The sequence below is a fragment of the Neolamprologus brichardi genome, chromosome 23 (genome assembly GCF_056152115.1).
Source record: "Neolamprologus brichardi isolate AB-2024 chromosome 23, ASM5615211v1, whole genome shotgun sequence".
NCBI classification, from domain to species: domain Eukaryota; kingdom Metazoa; phylum Chordata; class Actinopteri; order Cichliformes; family Cichlidae; genus Neolamprologus; species Neolamprologus brichardi.
Window position 1 is genome coordinate 18,334,197 of NC_142125.1, and position 19,031 is coordinate 18,353,227.

The window sequence follows — 19,031 nt, forward strand, 5'->3', positions numbered from 1 at the left end:
TATATTAGACTGTAGAGCGGAAATATTTATCCATGTCACAAGACCTGTCAGCCAACATGCAGTTTTGTAACACAGCACAATGAATACACTGCTTTCTCCTCACACATACAATAGCATCAGATCACTCACAGACTCATGTGATCTGGATTCCAGCTGTGAATCCATTTGATTTGCCCTCTGTAGCCTCAAAGGCCCCCGCTTATAGTCAGGAGATCAACCAGACTCCACACAATTATTCTGCTTCTCTGTTACACATGTACATGGATGAGTTTGTTGTGGAGGATTTTAAGGTTTATACAAGAGACAAATAGAACTGTTTTGCCTATAAACAACTGACTTTTAAATTCACAGTCACAGTGGGCCTATGACTGAGCCCTGAGGTACATCATATTTAATGGCGCTGGCTACAGTCTTCACATGAGGTTAGCCAACAAATATTAACGGTGAAAGTCGTTTGTAGTAGTGAATGAGTTCTTATGCCATTTGTGCCATTCTAGTTTGATTTGCTAACAGAAAGCATTTAGTGTTTGTACGACCCGAAAGTTTCCTAAAACACATTTTCCATCTCAGTCCGCTTATGGCAAAAATAAATTAAATTCTCTTTATATTATAAGGTTTTTCACAACATCATATGAATCAACCATGAACTTGAACATGTACTTAGTAGGTCTTTCAATTAGGTAAAGAAAACCTCAGCAGAACTACAAAACATGACATACTGAACCATTTTATTATTTTTTAAACAAAAATTAAGCCAGAATGCACAAGTAGTGTGTGAAACACACGGAAAGCTGGTGGTTTGGAAGGGCTGCCTTCCAAAACTTAAACACAGTTTAGGTTTGCAAAGTAGCATCTGAACAACCCACAAGACTTCTGGAACAAAGCGGAGATGTCTGGTCGTAATGCACAAAACCAAACACAGCGTTTCAGCACAAACACTTCATACTAACCATGAGCAATTGGTCTTGTGGTTTTGCAACAGGACTCGGGCAGTTGCTGAGTCAACCGTGAATTTGAACATGAAATCTGTACCAGTGAATTCTAGAGTCAGGTGTAACTCTGTGTCCAAAACTTGGACCTGTTGGATATACTGCAGGACAAACATGGCATACTGTAATATGTCATTTGTTGTTATTCACCTGAGTCGTAGTTGCCCAGGTAAGGTCCAGATTACTTATATAATGTTCTGGTATATTAACCTTTGAATTAACGCAGCATCTACTTTCCTTTTCCTGTGACTTTTACTTTCAGCAATCACAAGAGTCATAAGATTGAGCCCTGAGGTACATTTAACACAGGCTTCACATAAGATTAGACTTACATCATCATCATCATCATAAACTAGTTATGAAAAGAACAACAACCACCCTGTTAGTAGTTACACCTAAGATTGGAGCTGGATTTACTAAAAGAAAAGTTTCAGTGTTTTTAGAAATGAAAAATCTACTCAAGTTTAAAGGTAAACACATGTGAAATTAGCATTTTCTCTTTTCCTGTTTATTTTATTAGAATAACAAAATAGTGTCATTAACAGCTGTCAAATATTAGGCAGATCTTTAATGTAAATTAGCCACAATATGAGAGTGCTCAAACATTTAACCATAAAAAAACACTGCAATGGACAAACCCACGTTTATTTTTCCTTTTCATTTATTTATTTTTTTAAATCAACACTTCTTACAGACACACTTTGTCCTCTGTGGACAAACAAAGTCCTGTCACAACTTAATGTGTCTCTTATATATCCACAAATCTAAATTATCCAAATGTAAAGTGCTTTGATCCCGAAATGTTTTTGGTCCTGCACTCGGCTCCATCTGGTGGTCAGATGAAGTTATGACAATTTTAAAAAATTGCTAGAAGAGTTTGAAACCTTTAACAGCAAGAATAAGAACACAGTAAATAAATGCTTAATATTTGATTATTTAAAAAGAATAACAAGAAAATTCTTCACACTTTGATCAAATCATTTTACAAATATGTTTTGTAAAAAGTTACATGTTGTTTTAAAAATGTAACTATAATCTTGTATTGACTTAGAACCCATAGTTTCATATGAGGAAATCAGACCTATACAAACACATAAAATAAAACATGAATGTTTTTCTGCATCAAAGTCTTGGCAGAATGACGAGTCTTATAAAGGAAGGCTGCTTGAATATCCAGAATAAACCTTCAGGAATCCACTTAGAAACCAGAGAAACCGACACATGAGAGGTCCCCTGAGAATCTGTCTACTTTTAACTTTCCTTCAGTGTCTCAGTGATTAGTGATGTTTAATCTGCACATCCATGATTCCATGTTGTTAGCTTTGCTCCGCAAAGCACCACAGGAGCTGTTTGTTCCAAAACACAGAGCAAAAGTACGACAATCCATCACCATCATTACTGATCTTTCCTTTACTTTAAGATGATGCAGATGAATGTTCAAACTCCTTACCCCCTTCAACATTTCAGCTTTCACAAATGTTGACAATTTTACCTTTTACCCTCAAAACCAAACCTTTTTCTTCTCCTCACGACGCCTCCACCAGGTGGAAGCCTCCGTTCTCCTCCCTCATCTTCTCCCTTTTCTGGGCTTGAACCAAACTGTAGACCACAGCTCCCAGTGTATTCCTATTGAGGCTGAAGCCCCGCCCCCCACCACGCTCTATGAAGCTGGATCGCTCCTCCCCACTGCTCACGAAGTATGTTCGAACCTGAAGAGAAAACACTTTGATCAGTGGTGTGTACAGTTTATGTAACTAATACATTAAACACGATATTTTTCTTATCTGAAATATTTTTCTCATGTTCATGAAAAGTTCTGTTTATATTTTGGGGTAAAAATGTATAAAAATGATCTCTTTGTGTTAGGCAAATTTTACAAAAATGTATGACACACTTTTCCTGCACAATTGTGTCATGCACTTTCTCATCATTTTGACTTCTTTTGATTTGTATATGATAAAAATTCCTAATTTTTTGTCATACTCTTGATATATACTTTTTTTGTTTAAATGTAAACCCTCCAAGTTAAAATGCAGTTTTTTTATGTTATGTTACGTTATGTTAATTTTATGTTAAATGCAACTATTTTCAAACTCATTTGTTCATACCTGCACCTAAATCTCATAGTTTAGCTCTTTAGGTCATGTGTGTGGTCACATGATGATGATGGCTCACCTTTCCGTGGCGTTCACTAATCCCTTTGAGATAAACGTCCCCTCTGAGCTGCCTCAGAAAGCCTCGTTCAACCAGAATAGAGCTGGTGTGTTCTGAGACCTACACAAAGGACGACATTTAAAAACCTGCTGAAGTGATGACCTCATGTTTCTGCAAACAGGTGAGCTCACCTGTATCCGCCCGCTCACACCGGTGCTCTCCATCCTGCTCGCCATGTTCACCGTCATCCCCCAGATGTCGTACTGAGGTTTGGTGGCTCCAATCACACCTGCTATCACCGGACCGTGAGCCACACCTCGAAGTGATGTTAGAGGTCAAAGGTCATGGAGTGTTTAAATAATACATAATAATAATAAGGGAAAAAGATACACTTCATTTTTTTTTTAATTTTTTAAAAGCTTTTAAAAATGTAATAATAATAATAAAAATAATAATATTACATTAAACTTTGTTTAAAAATTATTTTCTAGACATGTTTGTAATTTTGTAATTCTTTTAAAAAGTTCACTATTCATAAACATTATATTCAAATATTTGTATTTACTGTTTACCAATGATTCATTTAAAAATATATAAAGAAGAATGGTTTTTAAAGAATCTATTTCAAAGAATTTTAAAGAATGATTTTTCATAGATAAAATAAAAAGAAGTAAATACATTTGTGAAATTTTTCATTTTTAAATTTCTGATGTTTTTATGATTTCCATTCTTGGTGAAAATCTTTCACTTTTACACCTAAACTACTGATTTAACTGTTTGTTTAAAACTGTCAAATTCTCCCTCTAAACTCTTTCTAACTCATGAAAATGTAGAGATTTTTATTTTTTTCTTTGAGTACTAAAGTGGTATTTATGTTTGTGTGTGTGTGTGTGTGTGTGTGTGTTACTTACCAACACGGAGCTGGAAGTTGTTTCCTGTCTGTGTGTTGATGTGTTTGAGAGTTTCCTGCATAGCAAGTGCGAACAGGACCAATTCACTGAGGTGATTCCAGCCATCCTCACAATCCTGAACACACACATGCACGTCTGAATGAAGTGTGTATGGACATCAGAGCCTTTGACAAGAGGCTCAGAGGGAGCATTTAAGTGTTGTGATGTAACAGCAGGACTCACCCGCCTGTCAGGTGAGAGGCCTGAAGCTGCCATGTAGCAGCTGCCAGTGGTTTTGATCTTCTCCACCTGCTGAAAGTAGCATTCATCCAGGAGCTACCAACACACAAACACAAAGGTAATCAATCAATCAATCAATCAATCTTTATTGGCAGACTTCATGTCCATAAAAACAAGACAGAAACACAACACCCCCCCCCCCCCCAACAGAAGGTATAAACCATTAAATATATATAAGTATATAAATAAGTATATAAAGCATTTGTAAAAATATAAAACCATAATATACATAAAACACAATTACTTAAAATAAATCAATAAATACACAAACACTTTAACCAGTGCTTTCTCAGACTGGATGAGTAACGGGAACCACTCACTGTCGGATCTGTAAGTGCTAAAATTATACTGTTTCTCGAACCATCCAGTCGTTCTCTAAAATTGAACATTAACTTTCTTAAAAGTGCTTTAAAAGTCCAAACACCCACAGCTACAAACATCTGGCTGGCACTACCACTTCTAGGTATCCTGCAAAGGATTCTCATTGCATCATTATATGCAACATGCAGCTTCAGCATGCTACATTGTTTGTAGGATGACCACAAGGGGGCAGTATATAGCGGTGTGCAATACGCTTTAAACAAAGCCACTTTAACTGGAAGTGAACAAAAGCTGAATTTGCGTGCAATCGTATTTGCCTGCACATAGAGCTTGCATCGTTGTCTGTACATGTCATCATCATCATTCATTTGCTCAGTAATAAAGTGACCGAGGTATTTCACCTTTTTATGAACTTCAAGAGTTTTTTGGGCCAGTTTAAACAAAGGGAAATTTAGCTGTTTATCCTGCTTGGTTCTACATATCAAAACAGCACTTTTAGCAGCATTGTACTCAATGTCATATTGCACACCATATTCAGTACAGACATTAAGAAGATCCTGTAACCCAGCACTGCTTGGACTAAAAACAACCAGGTCATCTGCATACATAAGATGATTTATCAATGTTTTATCTAATATACACCCAGTGTTACAGGCTCTCAGCTGTATGGACAAATCATCAACATATAAATTAAATAAAATTGGAGACAAAATCCCACCCTGTCTGACACGATTGCTGACACCAAAGGGGGCAGAAATACTGCTTCCCCATTTAACCTGCATGTTCTGATGAGCGTACCAGTAAGAGAGAATCCTCACGATGTATTGAGGAACCCCCCGTGTCTTCAATTTATCAAAAAGTTTTCTGTGGTTCACTCGATCAAAAGCCTTAGAGGCATCAATGAAACACATGAGGACAGATGAATTTTTAGCCCTATACAAACTGACTATTTCCTTGAGAGCATATATGCACATGTCAGTGCCGTGCTTTGGTTTGAAGGCAAACTGATTATCCAGAGAAGAGATGAACACACTAACTCTGTCAAACAAGATTCTTTCTAACACCTTCGATAAAATACTGGCTAGTGCAATTAGCCTGTAATTATCCAAACAGCTCACTTTTGCAGCTTTGTCCTTCATAACTGGTACCAGTAAAATACACAGCATTGAGTCTGGTAATATGCCATGAATCATAAACCCAGTGAAACAGAGTGCTAAAAGAGGAGCTAGCCTTAAACTAGCATGTTTTAAATGTTCTGCAGTGATGTGATCCAAACCAGAAGCTTTATTATCAGACAACCTATGAATGGCTTCATATACTTCATGTGTCCCTACACTTATTGTGTCATTACTCATGTCAAGATTGTCCTCATATGGATCACTTTTTATACAGTTAAACAACGCACTGTAATGCTGTCTCCATAACGCTGCAATGTTATCTGCCCCAGAAACACCTTCAACAGTTGATGGTAGAGATGGTTTACAGTTATTAAGAGCTTTCACCTCTTTCCAAAAATCTGCCATATTATTACACAGCATTTTCCTGGCCAAAGAATCTGCTCTCAGCATTTGCTCATTTTTAGTTATAAAGCGAACAGCATACTTATATCTGGCATTCGCACATTTTTTCTGTTCAAATTCTGGGCCTTGTTTAGGTCTTCCAGCCATGGCCCAACATTTATAAGCTATGCGAGCTTCATCATGATACATGGATACATGTTCTTTCCAGCCAGGTCTGATGTTAGGTTTCTTATGCTTATATTGTTTATCAAGCAGTGTGCCACTTTCATACAGAGCAGTCACTATATCATCATACATGGAGCAGAGTAAATGTTTATGCACAGCATTCTTACAGTTGACATCCTTGCACAAAAGAGCTTCTTTGGGCAAAGAAATGTTGTTCAGATGTATATCGGTATTACTATGATAAGCTAAGAAATCATCTTCACTACATGCTGACCAGTCTAATTTTACACTGGTAGCAATATTAGTAATATTATTCCCAGTTGTTGCTGGCATTTGTTCCACATTCACAGTAAAACCAAAAGGTATATGATCTGACACAGTTACCTCATACCTAATAGTCATGTTTGCTAAAGCTGCAAACATGACTATTTAACCAGTGCTGTAGTAAAAAATACTACATTTAATAAAGTTTACAAAACATATCTCGTTTGTGTGTGTGTGTGTGATTTATGACCTCATCAAAGTCGCTGATGACGTGGTTAAGGAGGCGGAGACACTCAACATGCTGATGAAGGACCTCCTTTTCCTCGTAGAAGTCAGAGAAACCGGGCAGAGAGGCAAACAGCACGCCCACTCGCTCATATGACTGTGAGTACAACTCCTGATAACACACACACACACACACACACACACACACACACACACACACACACACACACACACACACACACACACACACACTTTAATGCTCTGTTAATATGACTCACACTAATAGAATAAGTAAATATCGATTATTGATCAGGCCTACTGGTCATGAGGTCTGAGGGCATATAATGATGTCACACCTTGCATTTAAAGATGAGAAACAATTATACAAAAACTTGAAAAAGCCACAAAAGACTCAAAAAATGTGCAAATGGCCACAAAATATTATCTAAACCACTTCCAATTCTTACAAGGTCTCAGCTGTTCTATACAGTGATTTTTATATATTTTTTTATATATTTATAATAAATATAACTGTACGACTGTTGTTTGTTTTTAATTTAAATTTTTTTGGAAATCACCTGCTTAAATTTTATCAAGGCTGAAAGTCTGGAGGAGTGGATGACAGGTGGATGATGACATAGGAGGTTATACATCTGAGCTAATTGGAAAATCTAAACTCTGACCTCAGGACAGTGTTTGAACTGATTTGTGTAATTTGGTAATATACAGAATCACATCATGAGTATACAGTGATATTTTCCCTTCTTTTTGGACCTTTTTTCGGAACACTTTAATACAATTATCTGACCAATAATATGTCTGCTGCATGGTTACTTGCACTCATAAATCACTCAAGAAGTCTGTGCTCCTGTTTTGCTGAAGGAAGTCTAGGATTTTATTTACACACCGATTAACAGTTATCTGTGTCTGTGTAATGGTCCCATTAGTCATGTGATGCTCCCATGGCCAGAGCATGATAATGAAGTTAGCTTTGAGTAACTGATAACTTAGTTATCCTCTCTCATAAAGATATGGTCACTTCTGACTAGAAGACTAGAAGACTAAAACTAAATGACAGTGACCAGAATGCTAATGCCGAAGCTCCAAAACTCAATAGGAAATCAAGTTGGCTGCTATGTGAAAGGCATCAGGTACCTCATCATTGCGGTCTCTCTCCAAGAAGTGCTGGGCAACATGTGCGGGCAGGATATTGAGCAGCAGACACTCATTGTGCTCCCGCTGCTCCTTCATGTCCTCCACCTCCTTCTTTGCCTGAAGGCCCCAGAGGAAGTCCAGCCGTGCTGTCGCCTCCAGCTACCAGTGAAGAAATGGAAGAGGGAAGTGGTGGATATTAGCATACTGAATTCATATCAGGGTTATCATTGTTTGCTTGATAGCAATAAAAGCTGGTAGCGTGTTTAACAGAATCCACCTGTCTGCTGTTGAAGAGGACAACCACCACAAACATCAGCATAAGAACAACACAGACTCCATTCCTGCACAAGTGATGAGACCTGACAACAACAGAGGAGACCACATTTTATTTTCCACACCTTTAAGCAAAAACACAGGAACATGACCTGAATGGAACTTGTACCTGTAATTCTTGATTATGTAGGTGTAGAGGGCAGCAAACAGCAGTAGAACGGCCAGCTGCAACGCGCAGCTCAGTCTGAGGAACACGGCACAGGTAACCATAGCAACCACGCCACTTAGAACCATGTACTGTACACAGAAAGGCCAGTGATAATTTTAAAAATGGTTACTGACTAATTAATGTCATCATGATTCTGAGCTCATGTGATGTTTGAGTGTTCACCTCTGGATATGTGCAAATGTTGATATCGGTCCAAGCCAAGGGAGGCGGAGCCAGCAGGGAGTCCGTGTTGCTGATGTCAGTTTCTGATGAATCACACCACAGCTAGTGGAAGCAAGCAAGAAGCTTTCTAACAAGTTATTTTGTACTAAATTCTTTGTACTAAAGCCTTTCAGTAAGTTGCTGGAAGAAGCTATTATTCCCACTGAGGTTTTTAAAAATGTTTAACATAGAAGGTTGGTTGTCAGTATATGGGAAATCGTAATAGACAATAAGATGTGCACGTTTTTGCAGGTGAATCATTACTTTTTGGCACAAAATAGCAAGAAACTAAACTAAAAAACAAGCAATGCAAAAAATGGAGGGACTTCTTGAAATGCTTCAAACAAACATTCCCATTGTTGTAAGAAAATTTTTAATTTTATCTTATGTTGCTGTTAACACTGTTCCAGTGCAACTAAAGAATGTGTAAATGCACATTTTTAGTTGTTGAAACGACAATACTGTCAAAGTGATGGTAATTTCACATTTCGTTTACAGAGAACAGATTTTTGCAAAACTTTAGAAATTTATGGTGATTACAATCAATACTCTCGATACTCTTTTATACTGATGGAGACTCATCATCAAATAGTTATCCTCACACTGTGTTGTGTCAACATTGCTGCTTAAAATGTAAAACAATATTTTGGAGAATTCATTTTCCCCCAAATTGCTTCATTCTTTGCATTTCCTTCCAGCATTCACATCAGCAGCTGTTACAGAAGTGATGCTTTGATTAATCTTATCTTATTAATCGATTTTAATATGTTAGCTTGTTTGGTTTTCAAATCTTTTCTTCTGATCATTCGGTATTTATGACCTATAACATATCTTAGTTGTTGATTTGATAAAAACAATATCAGACTTACAATGTCTGCAGAGGCGATTCCAAAGTTGACAGTGATGGCAGTGAGTGTGAGCAGCATGCGAGCACTCTTGTTTTCATGAACCCAACAGCAGATTGACTGGAGGGGAGCAGGACAATGCTTAAATTCCTCCCCCAGAGTCAGCAGCAGGAGCAGGAAGTAAATGCCGCCACTGACCACAAACTGAACGACCATTGGACACAATCTGTGGGAACAAAAAGTTACTAAACACACACATGTCAGCTGTTATAGAGGTTCCGGTCAGCATGAACAAGATGTTTCCTCTCCTTGTATAACATTTATAATATTTTTAAGGGGAAAACAAATTTGTTTCATCTTTAGCTTCATTTATCTCTAAGCATGACCAGATAAATTATTATATCGAGCCAAAAAGTGCAGAGAAACAACTGCTACCTGGTCCTATGCAGATGATTTTCTCTTTTATATGTGAGGGCTGTTAAAATAATATCTATTAATATAAAAAACAAAAAGAGAGGCGGCGGGCTGGGGTGGGTATTCTAATATCCCCTCGGCTTGCTGCCAGTACGTTGGGGTTTTTCCCGGTGGACGAGAGGGTTTGTTCCCTGCGCCTTAGGGTCGGGGAACGGGTCCTGACTGTCATCTGCGCTTATGCGCCGAGTGGCAGTTCGGAGTACCCAGCCTTCTTAGAGTCCCTGGGAGGGGTGCTGGAAGGTGCCCCACCTGGAGACTCTGTTGTCCTGCTGGGAGACTTCAATGCTCACGTGGGTAACGACAGCGAGACCTGGAGGGGCGTGATTGGGAGGAACGGCCTCCCTGATCTGAACCCGAGCGGTGCTTTGTTATTGGACTTCTGTGCTAATCACAGTTTGGCCATAACGAACACCTTGTTCGAACATAAGAGTGTCCATAAGTGCACGTGGCACCAGGACTCTCTAGGCCGTAGGTCGATGATCGATTTTGTAATCGTATCACCGGACCTGCGACCATATGTTCTGGACACTCGGGTAAAGAGAGGGGCTGAGCTGTCAACTGATCACCACCTGGTGGTGAGTTGGATCAGGTGGCGGGGGAGGACGCTGGACAGACCTGGTGCACCTAAACGCGCAGTGAGGGTGTGCTGGGAACGACTAGCAGAGGCCCCAGTCCGCGAGATCTTCAACGCACACCTCCGGCAGAGCTTCAACAGCATTCCGAGGGAGGCGGGGGACATTGAGTTCGAATGGACCATGTTCAGCGCCTCCATTGCCGAAACTGCTGCATTGAGCTGCGGCCGCAAGGTGGTTGGTGCCTGCCGTGGTGGTAATCCCCAAACCAAATGGTGGACACCAGAGGTGAAGGGAGCCACCAGGCTGAAGAAGGAGTCCTATCGGGCTTGGTTAGCCTGTGGAACTCCGGAGGCAGCCGACAGGTATCGACAGGCCAAGCGGAATGCGGCTCGGGCAGTGGCTGAAGCAAAAACTCGGGTGTGGGAGGAGTTCGGAGAGGCCATGGAAAAAGACTTTCGGACTGCCTCGAAGAGGTTCTGGCAAACCGTCAGGCGTCTCAGGAGGGGAAAGCGGTGCTCTACCTGCACTGTGTATAGTGCTGGTGGAGCGCTGCTGACGTCGACTGAGAAAATTGTCAGGCGGTGGAAGGAATACTTCGAGGACCTCCTTAATCCCACTGACACGTCTTCCGAGGAGGAAGCAGAGTCTGGGGATGAGGGGAATGACCCGCCAATTTCCGGGGGCGAGGTCACTGAGGCAGTTAAACAACTCCTTGGTGGCAGAGCCCCTGGTGTTGATGAGGTCCGCCCCGAGTTCCTGAAGGCTCTGGACGTTGTAGGGCTGTCCTGGTTGACACGCCTCTGCAATGTTGCGTGGAGATCAGGGGCAGTACCCGTGGATTGGCAGACCGGGGTGGTGGTCCCCATCTTTAAGAAGGGGGACCGGAGGGTGTGTTCCAACTACAGGGGGATCACACTCCTCAGCCTCCCCGGGAAAGTCTATGCCAGGGTGCTGGAAAGGAGAGTTCGTCCGCTAGTCGAACCTCGGATGCAGGAGGAACAATGCGCTTTTCGTCCTGGTCGCGGAACACTGGACCAGCTCTTCATCCTCTCAAGGATGCTTGAGGGTGCATGGGAGTTTGCCCAACCAGTCTACATGTGTTTTGTGGACTTGGAGAAGGCATTCGACCATGTCCCTTGGGGTGTCCTGTGGGAGGTGTTGCGGGAGTATGGGGTGTCTGGCCCATTGCTACGGGCCATTCGATCCCTATACAACCGTTGCAAGAGCTTGGTTCGCATTGCCGGCAATAAGTCGGACTCGTTCCCGGTGGGTGATGGGCTCCGCCAGGGCTGCCCTTTGTCACCGGTTCTGTTCATAATTTTTATGGACAGGATTTCTAGGCGCAGCCAAGTGGTGGAGGGCTTTCGCTTTGGTGGCCTCAGAATCTCATCTCTGATCTTTGCGGATGATGTGGTTCTGTTGGCTTCATCGGGTGAGGGCCTCCAGATCGCACTGGAGCGGTTCGCAGCCGAGTGTGAAGCAGCGGGAATGAGGATCAGCACCTCCAAATCTGAGGCCATGGTTCTCAGCCGGAAAAGGGTGGAGTGCCCACTCCGGGTCGGGGATGAGTTCCTGCCCCAAGTGGAGGAGTTCAAGTATCTCGGGGTCTTGTTTGCGAGTGATGGGAGAAGGGAGCCGGAGATCGACAGACGGATTGGGGCTGCAGCTGCAGTAATGCGGACGCTGCACCGGTCCGTCGTGGTGAAGAGGGAGCTGAGTGTAAAAGCGAAGCTCTCAATTTACCGGTCGATCTACGTCCCTACCCTCACCTATGGCCACGAGCTGTGGGTAGTGACCGAAAGGACGAGATCGCGGATACAAGCGGCGGAAATGAGCTTCCTCCGAAGGGTGGCTGGCCTCTCCCTTAGAGATAGGGTGAGAAGTTCGGCCATCCGGGAGGGGCTCAGAGTAGAGCCGCTGCTGCTCCACATCGAAAGGAGCCAGCTGAGGTGGTTTGGGCATCTGACAAGGATGCCCCCTGGGCGCCTCCTGGGTGAGGTGTTCCAGGCATGTCCCACCGGGAGGAGGCCCCGGGGCAGACCCAGGACACGCTGGAGAGATTATATCTCTCGGCTGGCCTGGGAACGCCTTGGTGTTCCCCCGGACGAGCTGGAGGAGGTGGCTGGGGAGAGGGAGGTCTGGGCCTCTTTGCTTAGGCTGCTGCCCCCGCGACCCGGCCCCGGATAAAGCGGATGAAGATGGATGGATGGATGGATAAAAAACAAAAAAGCATTTGCAGAAGCTTGTTTTTGTACTGTTACATTTTGGTGCTGAAAAGATCACAAAGTCTTATATATTCAATACATATTTAATTACAGCTGCTCTTTAATACAAATATCTAATCTCATGGCAGCAATTTAATGTATTTGGCATGTAGACACGGTCAAGATAAAGGTCAGAATGGAAAAAGGTGATTTCAGCGACTTTGAACGTGTTACAGTAGAAAGTAACACTACTTGAAATATGATCAGGACCAATAGCAGTGTCTTCAGTTTTATCTGAAGAATAAATACAAATTCTATGGTTTTGTTTTGTTTTGTTTTTTACAACATGCTAAGCTTATGTTTTTCCAATTGTTGGATAATTGGACAAACATCATTTACAATTATTTACATAATTTAACAAAAGGAAAATCGATACCTTGGGGCTGGGATTAGCACCTGGACTGTCATTAAAAGCAGCAGCAGAATGAAGGAGCAAACCATGTTAGATTTGAAGAGTTCGTCTCTCATCTGAGAATACTGAGAGACAAACATTTTATTAACGACTGTTTTCAAGGTGCCAGTTTCACCCCCCAAAAAAACTACTAAGAAAAAAAGTTCTCGTGTTACCTTTCCCTCCACATGGGAGTCCTTAAACACCTGAGTAAAGGTGGTGATGTGCTCCTTCCTCATTCGCTCACTGCTGCGCACCTCCATGGCCTGGCGAATCCTCTTGTTCACCTCCCGTGTTCCTGAGCGCTGAGCTGCGATATGATTGGGCAGCTGGGTCAGTGAACCATTGGTAAAAGTAGCAAGGATCTGTGAACCAACAAAGAATACAACAAAAGGTCAAAGGTTATTGAAATTCAATCAGAAAAGTACTAATGGACTTTGAATCTGTCTCCTGCACTCACAAAATTCTTTCCCAGGATGTCTCCAAATGGCAGCTCAGCACTCCACGTTGTTATCTCGTCATAACTGGGGCGCCTTGCTTTAGGCGGCTCCACATCTTCCTTCGATGCCGGACGGACCAGGTACGTGTCGATGTTGTGTTTCCGTAGAAACTCGCTACGCTCCTGGCCATGTCCCGCCTCCGTCTCATAGATCCCACCCAGACAATCCAGAGTGGCCTGGGAGATGTGAACCTGACTGAAAGGAGATGAAAAAGTACAACGGTGTTACATGAACACATCACAAAAATCTTCTGTATTTTAATCATTAAGATTAACTTTATGGGATGACACCTATAGCAAACTGCAGTTTGGCAATTAAGTAATAAGGATTTATTATGTATTAATTTGTCTTACCCAGGCACTCCTGCAGCCTCCAAACTGTTGGCGACGTCCACGTCCCAGCTCCAGATGTCAAACTGCCACTTCTGAAGACCCAAAACACCACAAAGGACGGAGCCAGAGTGGACGCCTATTCGCATGTCCACCTCCTGCTGGAGCTCCCGACGAACGTAACTAAAATGAAATACACCTATGAAGTTTTGTGGAAACAGCTGTAGGGATGTGTTAGCCACAGATGATTGGTACCGTATAGTGTTGATCATACTGAGGCCCATCTCCACACAGCACCGGGCATGTCCTCTCTGAGGCTCTGGGACTCCTGATACGCAGTAATAACAGTCACCCAGAATCTTAATGCGCAAACACTGGTGCTCCTGTACTCAAACACAGGGGAAAAAGAAAAACTGTGGCCTTGTACATCTAAAAAACACTAAATAAATAAATAAATGGCAAAAGCCAAATAAAGACTAAATTCAAATGAAAAAACTTTATACAAAACTTAACAAAAGAACCCCTAGTAGAATAACAAATACACCAATCCTTTAACTAGTACAAACACGTAAAACAGGAGCTGATGCAGTTGACAAGGTGATCTGACCTCAGCCAGCCTGTCGAAGCGACCAAAGAGTTCATTGAGAGTTTTAACGAGATCCTGAGCCGAAAGAATCAATGACAGCGATGTGAAGCCGATGATGTCTGCAAACAGGATGCTGTGGAGAGGCAAAATTCTCATCATGAGAATATCATTTTAATCCCACTGAAACCAATGTAAAACCACTACTGCAATACATTTTTGGCTAAATGACCTTTACATATTCTTTATTCACCCTCTACATTTTTAACTTTACAATCTGTAATGAAATCATCGAAATAATTTATAAAACCACTAACAATGATTGTTCAGTCTTATTTTGCAATAGATGAAAACTAAAAACTTCTTTAAGAAATTATGCCTTTGCATTATTACTGGTGTTGTTGCAGAACAGGGTTAAAATCACACCTGCTGGCTGTTCAAGCGTTAATTAATTTTGGGGGCATTTTTGTTTGGAGGAAGAAACTCAGCAAAGGTCCATGAGTTGGACTGTGTTATAGCTGTGTGGTATGTGGTTGGCTCCACAATTAGTAAGCTAAACTAGAGCCTAAAGTTAGAGGTTTTTGATACAAAACGCTGTGGTTAAAGGTTAACTGCTCATTTGACTGCCAGAACTAGTCATTTCAGTCGATACAATAACTATAGTAGAGTTGTTAGTCTGTCGAAGCGCCTCAAAGTTCTTCATTCTTTTAAAACTACATTTATAGCATGTGTGTCCAGCTGGCTCTTCATCATAAATAAGTGGGTTGTATTACCTGACATCCTTGTAATGGTGAATGTAGATCTTGTGCAACTGCTGAGGCAGCAGATAATCTTCCATGACGGCCATGTCACCAATCATCTCCAGAACCAGAAATCGAGGTAGGATTGACATCACCAGGCGTTCCTGACAGCACAAAGACGCACGTATCATTAGCTTTAGGATATATGAGGTCCAGACATATCCCAAATACTTTGTTTCACGTGACTTGCTACCTAGCTGTTTCTTAGTTAAACATCTTGTTACGTTGGTCAGAAAAATGATGATTTGACTTTATGCTGATAACTGAGATCATTAATAAATAGATGAATAGGTTGACCACATTTACAAATGATCCTAGTACTTCTTCCACTTCAATAGGGACACAAAAAATTAGGGAACCCTTAAATATCATCCTCACTTGTCTGTTGTTCTCCCTCTCTAGTCTGACTCGTCCTTCGATACAGCGCCTGGTCTCCAGGAAAGACTGTCTCTGAGTCCAATCAGACAGGTAGTGAATGAACAGACCCGCAGTGTTCATAGCCAGATACAGCAGAGCCTTGGACAACACCTGCACGTGTACAACCAAACAGTTTAACGCCTGCACAATGACAGAAAGCAACCAATAAAATGTAGCAATTTTGTTACCTTTCTGATGAAGCTGTGGTCATTATAGTGACAGCAGAAATCCACCAGGAGGTGCAGAGTGGAGGTGGTTCCCCCCGCAATGATGGACCAGAGGAGGGGGAGGGGCAGGAGGGTGTAAGTGGAGAAAAGCGTGAAGAAGACATACCAAGAGTGATCGCTCTCCGCCCAACTGAAAACACCAATCAGCACTTGGAAGGTCTGAGACAGCCAGCTGACCACTGACAGATACCTGAGGTAGATTTAAAGGAAGAACAGGTCACTGTCTTCAAATTTTTAAGTGAAACATTTTCAGAATAAGTACTTTTGACTCTGGAAAACTGAAGAATTTTAGAGGTTCCTTCGGCTTCTGAAGTTGTAGCTCTTCTTTCCTTTTCAATCTTTCAATGTTGGGAATTTGTCAGGAGATATATTCTAAAGACACTTCTTCAGCTGAGAGTCAGAGAGTGGAGACACACAGTTTTACTTGCACAAGGGCAGTCACAGAGCACTTGCACGAGAGTGAGGGCTCAGGGACTCGCACCCTGTCACTGCCCTGGTCTTTATTTATATACAACAGTAGGTGCGTTCGTTTATTACATTGGAATGTGTGTGTGTGTGTGTGTGTGTGTGTGTGTGTGTGTGTGTGTGTGTGTGTGTGTGTGTGTGTGTGTGTGTGTGTGTGTGTGCCAGGAGAAATTCCTCTTCCTGGTACGGAGTGAAACTGCTTGTTCAGCTTTTATCTATCACTAGCAGGATCTGCTCCTTCCTTGCATGATAACGGGTCACAGTGAAATAAAACATCAGTCTGAGTCATAAAGAGGCCATCATGCAGTATTCCATCAAATGCAAACTTATATTATTAAAAGACTATACTGACTACTAAGTACAATTTTCTATTGACAGAATTTTTCTTAGAAAATCACTTCTGTGTTGGTAAATGCAGTCAAGAAGTCACATTGACTTATCTGTGGTTTAACATTTGAGCTACTGTTTAGATTCTGCTGGTAGGATGAAACGTCATCTGCATGTAACTTGATATTTATCTTAAACTAAACATACCCTCTGCAGTGCAGTGCTTCTTTCCTAATAATAGCCAAATAAATAAACAAATAAATCCATATTGTTTTGCACATCAAGGTACTATAATATTAGTGACAGATTACATTAAAAGACATAGTAACTTAGTTCATGTGGGATGTTGCTAAGTTGGCGCAGAGATAAGGAGCCCTGTGGTACACCACTGTTTGCTTGTACAAAAAGCAAAGCTTTAAAGAGCAGAATAGAATCTTTGTTTTTTAATGATGTGAATCCTTTGGAGATTGAGATTAGTTAAAAAACAAACAAGCAAACAAAAGAACTGCTGACTACATCCCAGTGTACCTAAGCCACTGAGGTGATGACAAGACTTCCTTTCTGGTCAGAACCACCAGGCAGATTCCTATCCACAAGACTACAGACAGGCCGGTAAGCCAATCACAGGCCATACCCCACCAGCCCAGCGGCCATGTTAGCAATGAGACAAGAAGGCGGGTCAGGATGTCAACGACAACAGTGACGACCAGTGAGGTTCTTCTCTGAGCCGAGGAGAACTGCTGGTAGAGCTGCTCCAAGTCTGCAGACCTGAAGAGGTTATAAGCGTCAGCATTACTTATTTTTATACCATTGACAATAAGCAACAATATAGTCAATAAGACACCGAAATAAATAAACCAGACAAGTAAAGATTTATGATTAAATATGTAAAAATTTCTAAATACTATCAAAGTTTATGCTACAAAGCATATTTAAACAAAGATCATTAATTTTATGACTGTATCATAATTGTTATTATACAGCTAATAATTGTATGGTTTTTAGGTAGCATGTCCATTTGAATGTCTTTACTTGAATTTGTGCTGCAGTGTGGGGATGAAGACGCCTCGCACCGTCCACCCAGACGACACAAAGAAGTCAGCATCACTGAGTGGGTCGTGTTTGCTCTGTGTTGCTGTGGTGACTGTTGGGTGAATGCGAGCTGCTGACGAACGGCGCTTCTGCCAAAATACTCCACGAGACGCTTTATTGCGGATCTGCCTGCAAGACAACACAGACGGAAGAATACTGTATTGTGTAATACTTTTATTAAGGTTATTCAATCAATTCAATCTTAAAATTACTATGAATAAATGTATTTTTAATAAACACATAAATTATTCTGGAAGGAATGTAAAGTAACACTTTAAATAACTTTATGATTACATTATTTTGTACATTAATGAGAAAAAATCCCATTTTGGGAGTTAACTAATATGTTTATAGTTAATTAACGATCAAGAAAAAAGTAATCAGGAATGTTATTTCAAGGTTATAATTGAGATCATTTGCAATTTCGTCAGGATGAAGTTAACCTTAATACCAACGTTTATTATAGTTAAGGTTCAGTTAACTCAGAAATCAGTTTCTTTCTACCTGTTGATGTCCGCGATGTAGGCATCGGTGACTTTGATACGGTGCTTGCCTCGCTCCAGACCCCCAGCGAGCCTCAGTGTGTACAGGTTGTGCTGGTCAATGATGTTCCTGACGGCGTTCTGCCACAGCAGCTGCTTCCTGCGCACGTTGGAGGTGGGGCTTATCCCGGTGCTAAAGGTGATGTTGCTAGTCTGCCGTGCCGCCTCACAGTCACCATTTAACAGCTCGCTGCAATCTTCACCCATGGTTACAGAGTTGTAAGGCCTGGCTCTTCTGTGAGCTGATTGGTGTCAAACAGATTTACATCAGTGATAACAGCAGCAAAAATGTTCTGTCTTTCAGCATTGAGAAAACCTCCAGGCTCCCGTACACAGGGCTAAAAACAAACCAGAAGAAGCACTTAGAAAAAAAGTGGCACCGGTAATGATGATTTGTCATTAAAATCCATTTTACACAAAATAATTGCCTAAGGAGTGTTACTCAGTAAATACAACAACCTTAAATTACATCAGTGCATTTAACGTTATGTATATATATTTTTGAAGTTTGTTA

At 41.4% G+C, this 19,031-nt stretch overlaps 1 protein-coding gene across 1 annotated transcript; it reads right to left on the bottom strand.

The window, feature by feature from the left end:
• Positions 1–1,975: 1,975 nt before the first annotated feature.
• On the bottom strand, positions 1,976–18,769 carry LOC102796093 (adenylate cyclase type 8). The gene is made up of 23 exons (XM_087835772.1): positions 18,480–18,769; positions 17,916–18,104; positions 17,412–17,651; positions 16,053–16,281; positions 15,826–15,975; positions 15,421–15,551; positions 14,672–14,783; positions 14,320–14,447; positions 14,089–14,247; positions 13,696–13,930; positions 13,412–13,600; positions 13,221–13,321; positions 9,556–9,757; positions 8,648–8,749; positions 8,426–8,553; positions 8,261–8,342; positions 7,984–8,142; positions 6,854–7,000; positions 4,277–4,369; positions 4,055–4,169; positions 3,335–3,459; positions 3,165–3,263; positions 1,976–2,698 (listed from the first exon to the last, which is right to left on the bottom strand). Exons 1-23 carry the CDS (start codon positions 18,722–18,724, stop codon positions 2,516–2,518), a joined length of 3,543 nt encoding a protein of 1,180 aa, XP_087691898.1. The 5' UTR covers positions 18,725–18,769; the 3' UTR covers positions 1,976–2,515.
• Positions 18,770–19,031: the final 262 nt, after the last annotated feature.